A 16,779-nucleotide genomic window follows, 5' to 3' on the forward strand; every position below is an offset into this window, starting at 1 on the left:
GAGCCAAAGCAGAGATATTCAGATCCCCTCTCTCTGTCTCCTTCCTCCGGGTCTGAACATGGATGTGTCCAAGAGAAAAGGTGTTATTCAGGCTTTTCTCATGAATGACTGGATTCCTCACCTTATCTTTCAGGCTTGGCCCAGCACCCTTGGAAGGAAGCTAATTTCCTCCGCTCATATCCACAGTCTTGTCCTTTTGGTCCTGATCTGCAGCTTGCGGCAAAGGTGAAGATGGAAACATATCCCCACGAAAATAAACAGCTTCACCTTTTGGCTCCGCTTTTGTTTCCCTCAACAGAAATGTGCAGTGCGCGCATCACTGGATCTTCACCTGATGCAAGAACTAATTTTCTATCCAGAGCAGGGAGTCCGCTCTTTGACTTGAGGTGCTAATTCTCATCCCAGGTGCATCACGCTTGGCTGCAAACAACCTCGGTACAAGCTGGAGTTCACTGCTCAGCGAATCCAACACGACAAGCTCATCTGCAAAAAAGCTAAGATCCCGCAGCTGCAGAAACGACCACATTCTCTTACTTGGCTGTGCTTGGAAATGCTTTCCGTGATAGGCATTAACTGAACCGGTGAGAAAAGGCAGCCCTGCTGGGAATCTATCACCTACTCGGACACTGTTGATAATGTGAAACACCCATAACACGACTGGAGACTCTAGGGAATTCACAGGTGGATTTTCACAGTCCAGAAAAACATATTAACCAGCCGAGCAAAATTTCTTTCACGATTAAAGACCAATTCCATTTTTTGTGTGTTTTTAACATATTGTTGTGACATTTTTCTGATTATGGAGGACATGTATTAAGGAAATTGAGCGTAAAATTTCATTTCTGAGTATGTCTTTATTGAAATTGTTGTGAATCAGGAGCATCTAGTGGGAGAACATGTAAACATGGATAATGGAAAATGGAGGCGGGCTTACTCAAAGCCGACAGTTCCAACCACAACTGAGAGGCAAATTTCTGATGAACTTCTGCCGCTCTGTAGAAACTATGTCCTATAAAGCAACAAAGGTGTTTTAATTTTGGCTAAAAACGGCATAATCATAATTATAAGACCACTGGGAATACTTTTAACAGATCAAAAGATGATCGGAGTGGTACTTTAAAACTATTTACATGGAAATATGGATGATTTTTTATTTAAAATATTTGAAAACATCAGAAAAACGTTTAACAGATGTGGTTTGTTTATGGTGCCCTTGCTTTCCAAGTTTCATCAAATTTTCTTCCTTAGAACCAATATCATGCAGTCTCTCTATGGATTTGTTTTTTTAAATCAAATATTTACACTGCTAAAATGGCACCCCTTACTATGTATAAGTCACAGAAGACTTAATTTGTTACTTGATGTTTCAGTTTGTATGATTTTTTTTAAACTCTGCTCACATAAATGAGCACGAACCATCCTGACCTTTTTTTCACATTCATCCTTGGTTTAATCCGTCACTGTGGTCTTATGAGGGCTGACGGATGCAGTGACAGACTCTGCTGCTCTGTTAGCACAAGGAAGAGGGAAGGGAAAAAGTAAAGACACTGCAATTGTTCTTAATCCATGGTTTAAAAGAAAAGAAAAAGACAAGAACAGGTAGAAGTACTTTACACAGCTGCAGAAGAAAGGCTCTGCCTGGCTTTGTGAATTGCTCAAAGTGAAGTCAAAACAGTGGAGCTAATGATGGTAATTGTATAATGGGAGTGGAAGAGGGGAAGTGCAGTTATTTAGTGAAAAAAAAGGAAAGAATGACCTAAAGACGAGGAATTAAAAACAAATCATTTGCACGTGTTCCTTTTATTTACTGTTGCAGATGTTTAATCGCGGCTTTTTTCTGAACTTCTCACAGGAGGACGGAGTACAATTCAAACAGGGATGGGAGCAAAAGGGAGAGCTAAAAAAGCCAACGCAGAGAGGAGGATGGAGTACAGTGGGGGCAGTGAAGAAGAAGACTGCAAGAGAAATGTGGTTGCAAAGCAAAAGCAGCGAAGAACAGACATGGGAAGGGGGAAAAAAGATGGAGGGTTGAGATGATGGATGTGTTGCTCTCATTTTGTGCCCCCTAACGAAGACTCTAATGAGTGTTTGTGTAATTCCACTCTGTCTCCTCTGCCTGCTCATCTTAATTAACTACATTCATCTTGCCCTCTCGTCATCCATCCCCTTCTTTCATCCTCCCTCCTTCTGCCCTCCTAAAATAACATACTTACTGTCTGAACCCCACCTGGACCAGACCTGCTTTTACTTACTTGCTGCCTCTCTTTGCCCTCCACTCTGCCACCCGCTATTCCTCCCCCCCTTCTCTGCATCTTTTCCTTTAGCTGTCGTCGGATGTCTTATCTTTGTTTCCCCCACTCCATCTTGTTCTCTTTTCTTATCGCATGTGCTTGGCAGGTGTAAAAGCCCGCCCACCTCTGCGAGTCTCTGGAGTTACTTATTGTGACAAACCGATTAGTCACTCTGCGCATTAATTTCATCAAAAGGCTAATGAAGCAGTGGCAGCACTTCTGGTAATAGATAGAGATGTAGGAGACGATTACTCCAAGCTATACATTAAAGCCAATCAACAATCCTACATGAATTCTGTAATAAATGTAAAATGAACTGACAATGAGACGACGCAAACAAGACAGAGAAAGACGAGAAATGCTCCAGGGTTATGATTTTACTCAACCTGCCTTTGAATTTAGGGGACTTTTGGAGAAATTTGACTGGCAGTCTGAGGAGAAGCAGAGACTGAAGGGCCTTTCGCGAAGTGCATTTACAGATGGAGACGACAGCACTGTTGATGACTAGTCTGTATTATGCTATTGTGGCGAGCGGCAGATGGGTGAGTACCTGTCATCGTTTAGTTCCACAGTTTGAAATGGCTTTCCTGCTTTCAGGCTTTCAGCAGTCAGTCAGTGTGACAAAGGACTGCTGGGAGTCAGGGCTGCAGTTTCACAAGAAACTCATCTGGGCACCCCGGCAGCCTCGTGCACGTGCACAACATTGATGCTGATATTCTGCACACATGAGCACTCATGCACACAAACCCAATCAGATAGTGTGCAGTCCCGGGCACACAGAGGCACCAGTTGGGTGTCATTTAAAAAGGGCGCTTCTTCATGTCATGTGTTATGTCAAGTTTGTTCTTTTCTGTGATTTAACACTTTGAATTGAAGATTGCAACAAGCGACAGCTTGCTGACAGCAGCAGGAGTTGATTTACAACATCTCCGTTAATGCACAGCATTTAAAAAGCATCGTCATAACCCAGAATGCAGTTCACCGTTCTGATTCTCCTTATGCTGGGCTGGATAGCTCACACCACAAGCACGTCACACTGACAGCGATTACAAGCCAATCGGTCAAGCCCCCTGCTGAGGGTCAGAGGTGAAATCTATCAAGGTTTTCGGCCGGCAGCACTTTCTCACAGCCAACAAAAAAGCAGAGATAAACTAAGTGAACACACTAAGGAGGGCAGAGTGGCAACCAAGATAGCAGTGGACACAGAAATAGAGGAAAGCGATGGATTACAAAAAACGTAACCTACAGGCATTGGAGACAGATGGAGCGATAGTGGTAAAGATACAGTCAGCAGCAGAGAAGCAGGTGCAGAAGATACCGACAAACCGCAAAGGTCCAAACGAGCATAAATCTTTCAACTCCCTTCACACACGCATGATGTCCCCTTCACAAACTCTAGCGGGCCTTTGCAATGGAAGCTGCCCTCCAGCATTGATCTAGGATTAACTTAGCCTTTGCTAAACCTAACCTTTAAACAATAAAAGCAAAATGCAAATCTGACCTTAGATGACAGTGGATGCTAAAGCTCCTTCCTGTCTTCTAATCTCGATGTCCACCCGACTCTGCATCACCTGTGCTGCTGCTGTGCCAAAAGAAATGTAGATGTTACAAAGAATAGTTGGCAGCTGGCTTTTTCATCCTGCACCTGTTTCTTTTTTAATGCGTGTCACTATAGGGGATTTTTCCTTTAGCTTATCTCGTGTAAGTAGCTGCCCATCTGTGTGTGTGTATGTGTGTACCTGCTCTTTTCAGTGTTTCTGCTTTGTCTGCAGAAGTGCACTCATGGGATAATGCAGTACTTCAACTTGTGATGTATGAAGCATCAGGAACATTTGTCTAAATGGTCTTATATATGCCCTTGCATATATGCACATTGAAATATTTCCATGATCCACATGTGCGTGCTCTGCATTACTTTTGAAGTTTTTTCTTAAAAATCGAACTTTTTTGAAACTTTCTAACCTCCACATATGAGGACATCACACTGTGGGTTTTTGTAGTTTATTCTGGTTATTTGGGATCCTGTGACTACAAAAAAAAAAGAATGCATATCAAACAAGAGCTTGAGGTCTCAAGAGGCTAAATCCATTCTAAAACATGGATAATTTAACCGTGCAGGAAAGTTTAACAAACTTTTGATCTTGAACACAGAGAAGTATTTAAAAAAACAGTTAAAGAAAGAAACTATGAACTTTGTACAGATCTTTAGTGATGTTGGGTTTATGATGTGATAATAAAAGTGAAAAAATACTTCAAATTGACCTAAAGGCACTTTAAACAGGAGATTGTGTGAGTTAAAGGAGCTGTTCACTGGTTGCAAACACCACATTATGCAAATGTGTGGGCGTGACCTGATGAACTTAGAATAGTGCTGGAGGTTACCATAGATCACAATGAGTCATGTGAGTTGTTAGAGGAAATAGAACTTTACAGAAAGACTCATTAAAGAAAACCACCAGCTTTCCCACTCTGCTCTAATGTACGAGTGTTTCAGCAGTAAACAACAACATGCAGTTCAAATCTGTAGAAGAGTTTTTCTCTTTAGGAGTTGAAGAACCAAGATTCCCTACAGGCTGTGGAGTTGTCCTGTGGTGATTATGAGGGTAGAGATCTGCCAAAACTGAATTGACCCTACTAGGGCCCAGGGGTCATACACAGGCCGTTAAACTATTAAATCTGGTTTGCCCAGATTAAATTGTTAAATAGCTAAAGTTTGCCCACCCCTGTACCAAACCATCCTCCCATACATCTATCAAAAGCATATAGAACTGCAAAATAGCCCAAAGATTGTTAAAGTGATCTGTTTTTTAAGGCCAGCTTGCATTTTATCCTTCCATATTCATATTTTTACTGAAATACAGACCATTGCTCGATTCAAACAATGGTTAACTGTTTTTTAAATTTAAAACTGTATAAATTCACAATTAAAACCTAAAAAAGAAATGTGAGAAACATAATTAAACATGCATTTTAGTGAAAGTTACCTTTTTATACTCAATTAATTCAAAAATGATTGTGCCAAAATATTAACAAAGAGGCGTAAATTTAGTTTATTTTGCATAAAGTCAAACATTATCATTAGAAAGCCAAGAAAATAAATTCCAACTGGTTTAATTTGCCTGTAAATTATTTGTGCAGTACTTTATGTGCTTTGTCAAATTTCTATTCTGTTAAAATGGAATGTTTTGAGTTAGGTTTTCCCCTCCCCACTTTAATACATTTAACAATGGAAAGCTTTTTTAGTAGGAATTTGCACCACATGATAATGATGCTGTGTTAATGGATGGTAAACTTAAGACAGCTTATTTAAATAATAAACAGATGGAATAATAAAACATGTGTAACACTGGCAGTTTCTTTGATGGTGAAGTCACTTTAAAAAGCTGCCTAGCAACAGTTAAAGCTGTGAGTCATTTGATTTATCCAAAATGTGAGCTCACTTCTCCTGCGTGGCAGAACTTCAAGCTGATGGGTTAAGCTGGTGTCCAGTCATGTTTAAAGACACATTATGCGGGTAGTATGGGGCTTAAGAAACTCATTCACTTAAAATAAAATAAAAAAGTTCAATTTTAAATCATAGAAATTAATTTAAGTTTCCACTCTAGATATTAAATTCTAAAATGCAACTAAATGATTCCATTGTAGAGTAATAAATAGAGAAATCCTACTTATGTTCTTGCAAGTTTGATACAAAAATCAATTGATCCCAGTAAAAGGCAACAACATGCATTTAGAACGATTATCAGGTATAACTGACAGGTAAAACATTCAAATTAACGTTGTTTGTTGCTGATTTGGATTGTTTGGTTCTTAAAAAACAGGAATTCATATGTTCATACAAAAGTAGAAAAAATATAAAAGCCTTTCAAGGAGTAACTCATTTAAACTGTAGATTTATTTCACTATGCTTTTAAAACAAATTCGTAATTTTGTGAATTATAGATTGAAATACTGACCACATGGTCAATTTGCATGAACTTTGCATTACATTATTTTCTTCTCATTATTTTAAACAATAATTGCTCTAAGACGCCAGGATAAAAATTGAGTAAAATTGTAAATGTGTGAGTGATGTTAGACTGTTTCATTTTTTAAACATTAAATGTTGAATCAGTTTGTAATATGTACATGGGAGCTGCATTGAAAGTGTAAGTCATTCTTCAGATGAATCTTTCTTTTATTCCCTGGAAGACTAAACTTTAAAAGAATTGCCTCATTTACTATCCTATTTAATTAATGGATGAAGTGCCACAAAAAGTAATGCTGCAGTGTTTTAATTATAATTTTTTTTCCCCATAAACAATAGTATTGACGCCAGTTTATTTTAGTAGCGTTTCATGACTGTCCATGAATGCTAACTTTATAGATCAAAAATGAAAATAAACAGACATTATTGAAACAAATGAATAGCAAACAACCCAAGATATTTATACCATAGAATATTAATAACTCTTTTGGTTTTGTCTAGTTTTACTGAACTACTAGATTGAGCAAATTTAAATGTTTAATTGGTAATTAGCTTTTTTTTCTTTTCTTAAAAAATCACTCTTTTGTAGTTTGCAACTTTTTATACTTCAACTGGCAGAACTCTCATAATGTAAATGCTGTGAGGCACTTTGTTTTATAGATTTAAATAATCATTTTCTCAGGCATTTGAACAAAAGAAAACATTAGAATTTGCTAATATTTTTACTCTTGTACTTGGCAGAAAATAATCAAAGATTTGTCTTTTTACAGTATTCCTAAATAAGAAAAATTATTTAATAATAATAGCCCTAAAAAAGTTACAGATAAATGTACTCAATATAAATGACAGTCATGTGTCTGCTGAATAATAAAACAAAATTAAAAAAATACATATATAAATGCATTTTTCAGGGTATACTGTAGTCTGTTAACAGATTTTTTTCTGTTTTCTGACAAAATTGCTTTTTATTTGTATAATCATTTAGGGAAAAAAATGTTTATATGAACACGTCAATCTTGGTTAAAATAGTGGGATTTAACAAAATTGAAGATCTCAGGATGATAATATGCAACTACCTCAAAATGAAATTCTTTTTTTCCCTATGATGTATGATGACCAAAAAGCTTTCGTCGTAAATGTATTTAAACTTTGCAAAATCTAGAATCCATAGATGTCAATCAATAAGGAGAAAATACAATACATTTTTAGCATTATTCATTTGAATGTTATTGGTAATAATTTAGGTTATTTCATTTTGTTGTTGTTTAGGTTTACAGTCATCAGTATGTCAGCTTAGATAAGCATTGTTAATCATTCGATTGTTTATTTTTATTTAATCTATTCTTTTACTTCATATAACAATTTATATTCTATTCATGCAATTATTTATATTTATATTTTCAATATATTAAAAAATGATGTAATTCATGTGCTTCTCAAGGTAAGAGTTAGTTGCAGCATTTATAAAAAATAAAAATAAAAAGTTTATTCCATACTTGATGGACATGATCAAACAATAATTTGAAAGTATCATTTGCCATCTTTTTTAATCCATAGATAACATGACTTTTTTTTATTAGTAAGTAGTCTAGAAACATGTATTTTTAGAGCCGGAGAAGTGCAGAGTAGAATAATACAATTACCCTTTTTTCTTTCAAAATAGAAATAACTTTGTGTGTATTGTCTTGTCCGGACGTCTTGATAACTGTCATTTAAAAGGTATTTTAAACAAATGAAAAATGTGTCACATATGTGTTAAAACAACACTTGTTTAATCACATCACAGTTTTTGTCATTGTCAGGGGCCTTAACTTGGTCAGTTTGGACCAGGGTTCTGGGACCTGAGGCTCCTGAGCCCCATGTGGCTCTTCTACCCCTCCTTAAACTCTCTAGCTGGAGATGTTGAAAATAAAATTGATAGAAAAAAAGGTTACTTACCAAGCATAGGTTTAATTTTAGTTGGTTAGATTTATGAATTTTTGGGTAAGGTCCTCCTCTTAGAGTGTGATCAAATGTTTAAATCAAATCATCCTCTAAAAGTAAGATAAAATGTGAAAATATTTTTACAGTGCTAAAATTACTCTAAAACAAGAGGCCTACTGTGCTCCACCTTTTCTCCTGAATGTACAAATGTGAAGACTTAGTAAAATATGGGTAAAAAGTTTGATCTTCTGTAAGCTCTGTTTAGTATTAGAATAACTTTAAAGTGCATATTATTGTCTGTGGCATCAGCTATACGTTATATATTATTAGATTATAAACTAATTATGTCATGATTACATCCAGGATAACAGCAGTAATAAGAATGGAAATAGGATGAATGTTCACCAAAGTAGACTTCTGGTGCATTAATAGAAAATACTTATTTTGAATGGAGTAAATATTCTAGGCAGGATGTGACAAAGGGTGTCTTATTTTAAAAAGGACTCACATGAGCCTTTCCCAAAAGTAAAAACTAAGATTAGATATAGAAAATGACTGTTTTTCTTTTATAATTCTTTTTTATTCAATCAAAGAAAACATTATAAACATTAGCACATTTATACATCTCATAACATTTATTCAAAGCAGTGATGTATTGTAGTAAAGGGTGAAGTAAAGCTTTGCAGCAGCGGAGAGTTTGGCTCAGAGAGAAACAGTCCAGAATGGCTCTATGAGTGTGAAAGGTAGCAGACCTCTGATTTATTCCTTTTTTATGCTCTTTATCTTTTGTACCTTCCAAAAAAATCTGGCCCTGGCTTAACTGCACTTGTGGATTCATTTATGTCAACAACAAAAGAATTGTTTAAAAAGAATCTTCTTTAGTGTGAAACTGAAGGTAATAAAAGGAAAAGAGCATCAAATTTTGATCATTGGGATTGAGACCAAAATATCCCACAAGTCAAAACAATAATGTATAATTAAAACATACATTTTTATACAGTGTAAATGATGGACAGAATGTTGACTCATCGTTTCTGCTTCCATGCCTTCTGAAAAAATAAAATAACAGTAGAAAGGTCAGTTCATTGTATTCATTGATAGCTTTTGCATATTATGTATTCAGATTTTTTTCTCTTCTTTCTTCATCTGTTTTTTTGTAATCATGTCAGCATTATTATTTTATGACAAGTGAAACAGGAAACTGGATTGAGCTCTGATGAGGTGGAAGTTAAATAAATAAAATCTTTTCTCCATGGTAATTTTCATCAAACCTGCCAAATGCAGCCTAAATATTTGACATGGAAAGAGAGAAGATCAGTGAGAGGGGAGATCAAAGGATGGTGGGGTGGTGGAGCACATGGGTGCTGGAGTTTGTGTGAGTGTGCGATGGGGTGTGTGTGCATGTATTGGCACGTGTGTGCTGGGATGGTGCAAGCAGTGATGAAACCCATTCTGCAGAGTGAGATTTTCAGCACCCCAAAATTCTGCTGCAGCTCCTCCACACATGGGAGTAATGTAAACTTAAAGCAGCATCAATTTGCTTGTCCGTTTATCTGCATGGATGTGTGTGTGTGCACATGTGTGAAAGTGTGTGAACTGGTCGCCAGCATTGACTGACTCCTCCAGTCTTGTCCCAAAAATCCATTCTATTTGTCAGAATAACCATTCTTGCTCTGCTACTTTTTTTAAATGTGTTCTTGATAATCCTCTTTTTGTTCATCATATTTTCTTTGTTGTGAGAGTTATTCAAGTTATAAACTGACCAGTCAGATGCCTCAATTAAAGTTGGTGGTCTCACGTTGAAAGTTCAGACATTTGATTGACAAATTCTCCAGAGCCCATTTTTAGTGATCAGTGATAGGGGTGTGGCCTTCCAACAAGCTCAGTCCTGATTGACAAGAGTGGTTGCCATAGAAATGATAAATCAGGCCGACTCTGACTAATCACTGCTTACTGACATTGTCTGGTTCCAAGATGTTGACGCCCTTATCGTGAAAAAATGGCGACCAAATCAGCTTTATTTCGTTGGAACCAAAAGCAAGTCATTTTGTGACATCACACTCACTCCATCCAATTCTCATATACAGTCAATGGTCTCCAGCCACAAGCTACTATTCTTCATATTTTTGTCACCTACTCCTCTTCTCTCTCATCTTCCTCTGTCTGCACAACATCGCACACAAACACACACATTCAACACAATTGTATTTGTCTTTATCACTCCTTCCATTTTCTTCACCCGTCCTTCTGCCCCCCCCCCCCCCCCCGAACCTCTCCCGTTCAATATTTCATGCTGCTGAGAGCGTATCTATTCTAAGCGCGCTTTCTTTTTCTCTTTATTCGTTTTCCTACTCCTTCTTTTCCTCAATCTCCCCATCATCTTAAAAAAAACCTCCTCTCTTCACATCACTCTTATTGTCCTCTCCCTCTTTCTGCACCCCATAAATCTCCCCCCTCCTCACTTTTTGTATCTCATTGCTCCCCTAATGTTCTGTGCTCCATCTAACTTTTTCTCTTGACTCACAGTCGTTTCCAGACGTTCACTCCTTTCCTTTCCTCTCTTCTCACTCCCCTTTTATCCCCTCTGCTGAATCAGTTTGCGTGACTGTACAGAAGTATCATCTCAACTCCTCCTCCACCCCCCCCACCCACTTACTCCTTTTCTTTTCTATTACCCCCCCACCCACCCACCCCTGGATTCCACTTCAACAGAGAAAGCCCTGTTCTCTCTTTTTGCACCTCTTTCATTTTTGCATCCCTTTCCCCCCAAAACTCCATCCAATCTGAGTGTCACCTCTCTTCCTCCTCCTACACCAACACCGCCTCTCACACACACACACACATATGCACCACCCCAGTCTCCACCGCGCTCTTAGCCTGTACCAGTGTTGTTTTAGGCACAGCAGTGAAAGGTAAACAGAGAAATTGAAAATTCGTGTCAGTCACTCGGGTGAAAGAGGGCCAAAGAGGGAGGGAGAGCAGCAGAGGTGGTGAGGGAGCGGGAGGAGGCGGAGGGAGTGTCAGTACAATTTACTAACACAACAGTGAACAGCGAAGCAGGCCAAGAAACAGAGCGAGCATGAGGCGGAGTGAAGGAGAGACTCCCAGTTGAAGAATTCTATTAGACTGCTGCAAACACGGAATTGTGCAACAAAGAAAGTCACAAACACGTGCAGTCCTGACACCTGCAGAATTCAGCCGTGCATTGTTTACAGCTCGGACAACCCAAGGGAGGCATGCAAACCCGGGAGAAGGTACAACATCTCATCATCAGTGAGCATTCAGATTAAATTTCTAAATTTTAGAAAAAATGATAGGCATTTGGCCGAAAGCGGGTTGAAAATGTCACTAGAACCTGAGTGTCACAGTGTGCAGCCAGCACTGAGGTCGTTTCTCATAATAACCTCAATATAAAAGTAATCCAATAGTGCTACCCACGCCTGAAAAGTCCAACCCCGGTGATTAGAATTGACAGGAATATTTTCTGAAGCAGGCATGACAGCATGTGGTCGTATAGAAACCAAATGGGAAAAAAAACTATCTCTTATCTCTTCCCTTTACAAGTTTAAATACTAATCTCTATTTTGTGGTGTAAACTTTTATTTTTATGTGAAGGTTTATGCAACCAACCTAATGTACCCAACACTTGATTGTATTCTAACACATCGGCTCACTACCAAGTGGTGTAAGCAATGCACATTTTTATATACTCACACAATATTTGCAAGAGAGATTATTGTACACATGAAGGACTTCTTTTCATCAAATCCTGACACCAGAACAAGCAGCAACTGAAAGCAGAAGGACAGTGGACGCCCCAAGAGAAAGCCAGTAAATGAACCTTGAGATGGCAACTCTGTTATATAACAGACAAGCAAAATAGAGCTTTTTGCAATGTTTGCATAATGTGTTTGATATACAATCATTAGCAATTCTCTTAAAAAAAATATTTAGGTTGAGCTTTTGTTGAATCCATGTCTCTGGTTTATTTTTCATATTTTTTTTTCTTGGGTTTTCATCATCTTCATGTTGAGCTTTACTGTCTGTCTGTATTTTCATGTTTGTATTAAGTTATTTGTTATTTAGTGGACTTTAAATTCATCCATTAAGTTATTTCAGTTTGTCAAACACAAAAAGTGAAAGTTTAAAGTTAGAAACTTGACTTCTCGGTGCTGAGACATGAACGTTGACTTGACTGGTTTGTTCATCTCGGGAAACCACCTGGTGAAGAGTAAATAATGTCAGAAAATATCTAATTGTGTTAGGAACTTTTTTGATGGTAAGACAATATTTTTGGGGAAAGATGCTTTAACACAGATTTGAGGGGTACTGGGGCATCACAGCTCTAGTTCAACTTAAATCCATCTTGCTTATCTTCACAAATCTGTATCATTGATTTTTATATTGTTTATTTTTAGCTGCAGCAGGTTTTACAGAGACACCATGTTTTAACCTATAAAGGTTACATGTTTTTTATGTCAAACTATCCAGATGTCCCTAAAGCATTGTCAAGCATGACACCATTCATTCATTCATTCATTCATTCATTCATTCATTCATTCATTCATTCATTCATTCATTCATTCATTCATTCATTCATTCATTCATTCATTCATTCATTCATTCATTCATTCATTCATTGTGAACAAGACTGTCAATTCATATGGTATTATCACATTTTATTTGTCGCACAGATATATGTAGTGAAATGTTTTGCACAAATCCCTGACAATAAGAGCAGTATGACTATAAAAATGATAAAAGTAAGGTGACTGAGTATGAAAATACATTTCAGTTAAATATGTGACAATACGGCCTACTATACAGAGTTAAGGTCACAGAAGTGTGTCCATGTGCTGAAAAATGTTCAAAAACATATTCAGAAATAAGAGTCCTAATACGTCACTGTTTTGGCTCTTAATATGCAAAGAACATAATTGGAAAGGGTGTGTATTATTTGTTAACAAATTGGGAAAGTCTGGAAGAAGATAAAGTGAAGAGAAACTAGGATATGCAAAAAAAAAAAAAAAAAAACAAAGAAAATGGATTAAAAAACCTAAAGAAGAAGAAAAGAGCAGGGAAGACAGGGTTACAATAACGGACCACATGCCGGGCCAAGATAGCCGTGCAAAGCTGGGATCACAGAATGGCGAAAGTTTTCACTAAAAATAACAAGAACCTGTGAGGAATCCAAGGGAGATGGAGGGGGGATTAAATGGACAGCACATGAGAGGACGGCTGGAGAAGACAGAGGGATTCCCCGATGGCATCTCATCTCTCTCTCCCTTTTGCTCCTCTTCTCCCCATTTCCCTCCTTTTTTTCTCCCAATAAATCATTCTGACTTCTCCTTAACCAACTCATTCCCAGCAGGCAGCGAGAAAACTGTAACAATCTTCCTTTTTCTTCTCCTCCTCCTCTGTCTGGCTCCCCCTCTCCTTCTCTTTCACACACACAAGCGCTCACACCCACACACACCTTAAATGCATATGGTTTGTGCAGTGGAGGTGATGGAGGGGGCAAATTACTGAACACTGGAGCTACTGCGTGCCTTTCCAACCCACATGAATAAACTTGAGGGCACAAAAACTCCAAATCTAAACTGTTATCACAACCATCCAGTCATTTATATCACAGAGTTGCCTATAACTCTCCGGTTCACATTTCTAGTTTGCGTCAAATGTTTCCGCTCCAAAAAATATTTTTACGCATCACTTCTATGCGCTTTCGCTTGTTCAAGAGTCTGGAACCAAAATGTGACTCTCTTGATGCGTTTATTAATATACAACAAAGATTATGAATATATAAGAAATGGTCAAATGATGGAGCGCGTGCGTAAACGTGTGTTTTCCACTCAGGGCGCACATTGATCGGCCACAGATGTTCATCACTCCGGGAAAGGAAGGAGCTTTTGTACTTTTACACCTTAGTGGAAACAAGCAGACGAGCTAACTTCACGTCGCAGAGATGCCTGATGTGCTGTAGCTCGGCCACAGCATTGGTGGAATGCGCTTTTAGTCGCTCGCAGGGGGTGGAGTTAGAAAGTGAACGAACGCTGCCTACCAAACACACAGAGAAAGGAGGTGGGAAGGAGAGAGACGGGTGGCCAGCGATGGTTGTAGGAAAGACTCTTCAAAGCGTCGTGAAACTGACTGGTTGGGTTTTTTTTTCCTTTTTATTTTTTTGGTCCTGCTGCTGACCATAGATCGCAGTGAGCAGGCGAGCTTTGCGCATCTCGGATCCTTGGAAGGATGAGAATCTCTGCAGCCGCGAACATATAAAAGTCTTAATCCGAGGAGGACTAACTCAAATATATTGTCTTTTTTGTTTCTTTTTGTCTTCACTCATCAACAGCGCGCAACTCTTTTCTAAACGGACTGTTTTTCATCCTCTGCCTGGACCAGACCGCCACGCTCCATTGGCGGTCTCAGGAGCAGCAGCTCCCCGTGTGTGTGAGAGAGAGAGAGAGAGAGAGAGAGGGCCAGCTCCTAACCCCCCCTGCCTGAAGCCCCAAGATCTGTTCAGGAGGAGGGGAGGTTCGTGGTGTCTGGTTTAATGTGGAAAAGGGAGGAGGGAGGGGGTGGGTTCTCACTTCACATCACAATATACTTTTACAACACTTCTTAACTAACACCAGGTACAGTTCATGAGTCTGACGTGCATCATCAAGCCTTCTTCTGCCTCCTCTCCTGTCTGCTAGGCTTTCGCTGGGATGTGTGAGTTGCGTTATTTGGTGGGGTGAAGGGGACCCAGACTGGCCGGAGAGACCAAAAGGGACCACGGGCCAAGAGAAGGAGCCGGGAGCATGGCTCTGGCAGCGCCGTCTCTCTGGGTGCTAACAAGTCTCACCTGGGTGACTGTGCTCCAGGTGTCAGCCAACAGACATTCAGTTTACTGGAACAGTTCCAACATACAGTAAGACTCTTGATCTCCATAGTGTCATTGTGCATGCTCTCTGTGATTTTTAACCATTTATTCTTTTGCTTGTATCTGTTGTTGGAGTTACAGCAGCCTCTGTTCTGATCGGGGTGTATGCATGTTGGTGAAAGACAAACCCTGAAACAATTAGACAGGCTCCTCACTGTTGGGTAATCCTATTTTTGAGCCCTGAGCTGTCCTTTCAGACCCCTGCTGTGCGGTGAAGGTTGTTGTAAACCATTCTTGCACCAACGTCTGCTACAGGAATAGTCTAACTTATTTATAGTTTATATAATAAATTATTTTATTACTTTTTTCCTTTAAGCTTCCTTCATACAGTAAACACTTCAGGAGAAAAAAAGAGCAGAGAGCCGGGTGTGATCCTTCTCCCTTTCTTATTGCTCCTCCATCGGGCTCAATTAGCAGCACTTCTTCATCCTGACCCCATTGTGTGGCAGCTGTGTCACTATTCAATCTTTCCTTCCAGCTCCCCCTCTAAATCGCTCTTTCCTTCCATTACTCCCTAACCCGTTTTTCTGTCTACACTGAAAAACGTTGGCCTTCTTGTTATCCTCTTAATCCGCTGCCCCTCACGCTAGCAGCTTTTTTTTTTTCTTTTACCTTCTTTTTCTTATCAAAATACTGTCAACATGAATCCATGGCTGTTCCACTGGATTCTAAGAATGTAGCGTCAGACTCCACAATGTCTCTGGTCATAGTAAAGGGTTACATAAGCCCCATTCATATTCATTTTCATTCATTGTTTTAGACACTTTCTGAAACTCCTTTATTAAAAAGAAAAAAGAAAAGTAAGATTAAATTAGTTTAGATTTATTAATCCCACGAATGGGAAATTTCCTTGTCACAGTAGCATGGAGTTTGGCACAAGTATGTACAGATATGAAACAATGTCAGATTTTAAACTGATGCTGGTCACAGAATAATGTAAAAATCAAAGCTTTATCCGGTCTTTGGGTGAGGGTGGTTTCAGATTCCAAGTGGTGCTCAGTGCATGTAGGGGGGGTCAGCAAAACTCAAAGCTACACACTTCTGTTCTGTTTTATGACAGCTTTTTAAAATTAAAGTCATAAACACTATCACAGGTAAGAAAACTAGCTTTGTTGTTCTTGGGTGGAGTATTAAAGGGCACATTTTCCAACTTACACATAAAGTGATAGAGACGGATCACTTCAGATTTGCGGCGTGATGTTGTAAATTATATTAGTTTATAGATTTTTTTTTGGATAAAAAGGAGCATCCTGGCTTTTAGATTCTGCGTTTTTTTGTGCTTCTTTCAATTTCTGGAGTACTCTTCTTTTTGCGATCAATTTGTACTAAATACAAATAAAATTCCACCTTCTGATTTCATAGCAAAAACAGAAGCTGTTCTTCTTTTTTTTTCGTAAAATGAAGAAAAAAAATGCTTGAAGGCATTAAAGGATAGATGTGAACTTCGGACCTCCACACAATCATCTAGTCGTAACGTGAGCAGCATTAACCTTGGTTTGTGCAGATGTATTTTTTTCCCCTTTACTGAGATAGCTGAAGCAGGGTAACCTTTAACCTGACTGTCTAGGATCTGAGTGCCGCATAGCCCAGCGTTAGAGTTTTTTCTTTTTACATGTCTACTGCCCATCCTGTGTTCTTGCAGATGCAGAATATTCTCAGCCCCTGCAGTGTGA

The 16,779-nt window shown here is 38.7% G+C and overlaps 1 protein-coding gene across 2 annotated transcripts in view; it reads left to right on the top strand.

Moving 5' to 3' along the window:
- The first annotated feature begins 13,998 nt into the window (after nucleotides 1–13,998).
- Nucleotides 13,999–16,779, top strand: part of efna3 (ephrin A3) — a 56,173-nt gene continuing 53,392 nt past the window's right edge. Inside the window, exons 1-2 of one of the 2 annotated variants that reach the window (XM_011485296.3) lie at nucleotides 13,999–14,759; nucleotides 14,880–15,094. In XM_011485296.3, coding sequence (XP_011483598.1) covers nucleotides 14,985–15,094 — 110 coding nt within the window. In that variant the 5' untranslated portion in view covers nucleotides 13,999–14,759; nucleotides 14,880–14,984. The remainder of the gene's footprint in view (nucleotides 14,760–14,879; nucleotides 15,095–16,779) is intronic. The other variant, XM_011485294.3, reaches the window with a different exon arrangement.

The sequence above is a fragment of the Oryzias latipes genome, chromosome 16, assembly GCF_002234675.1.
Source record: "Oryzias latipes chromosome 16, ASM223467v1".
Taxonomy (NCBI): domain Eukaryota; kingdom Metazoa; phylum Chordata; class Actinopteri; order Beloniformes; family Adrianichthyidae; genus Oryzias; species Oryzias latipes.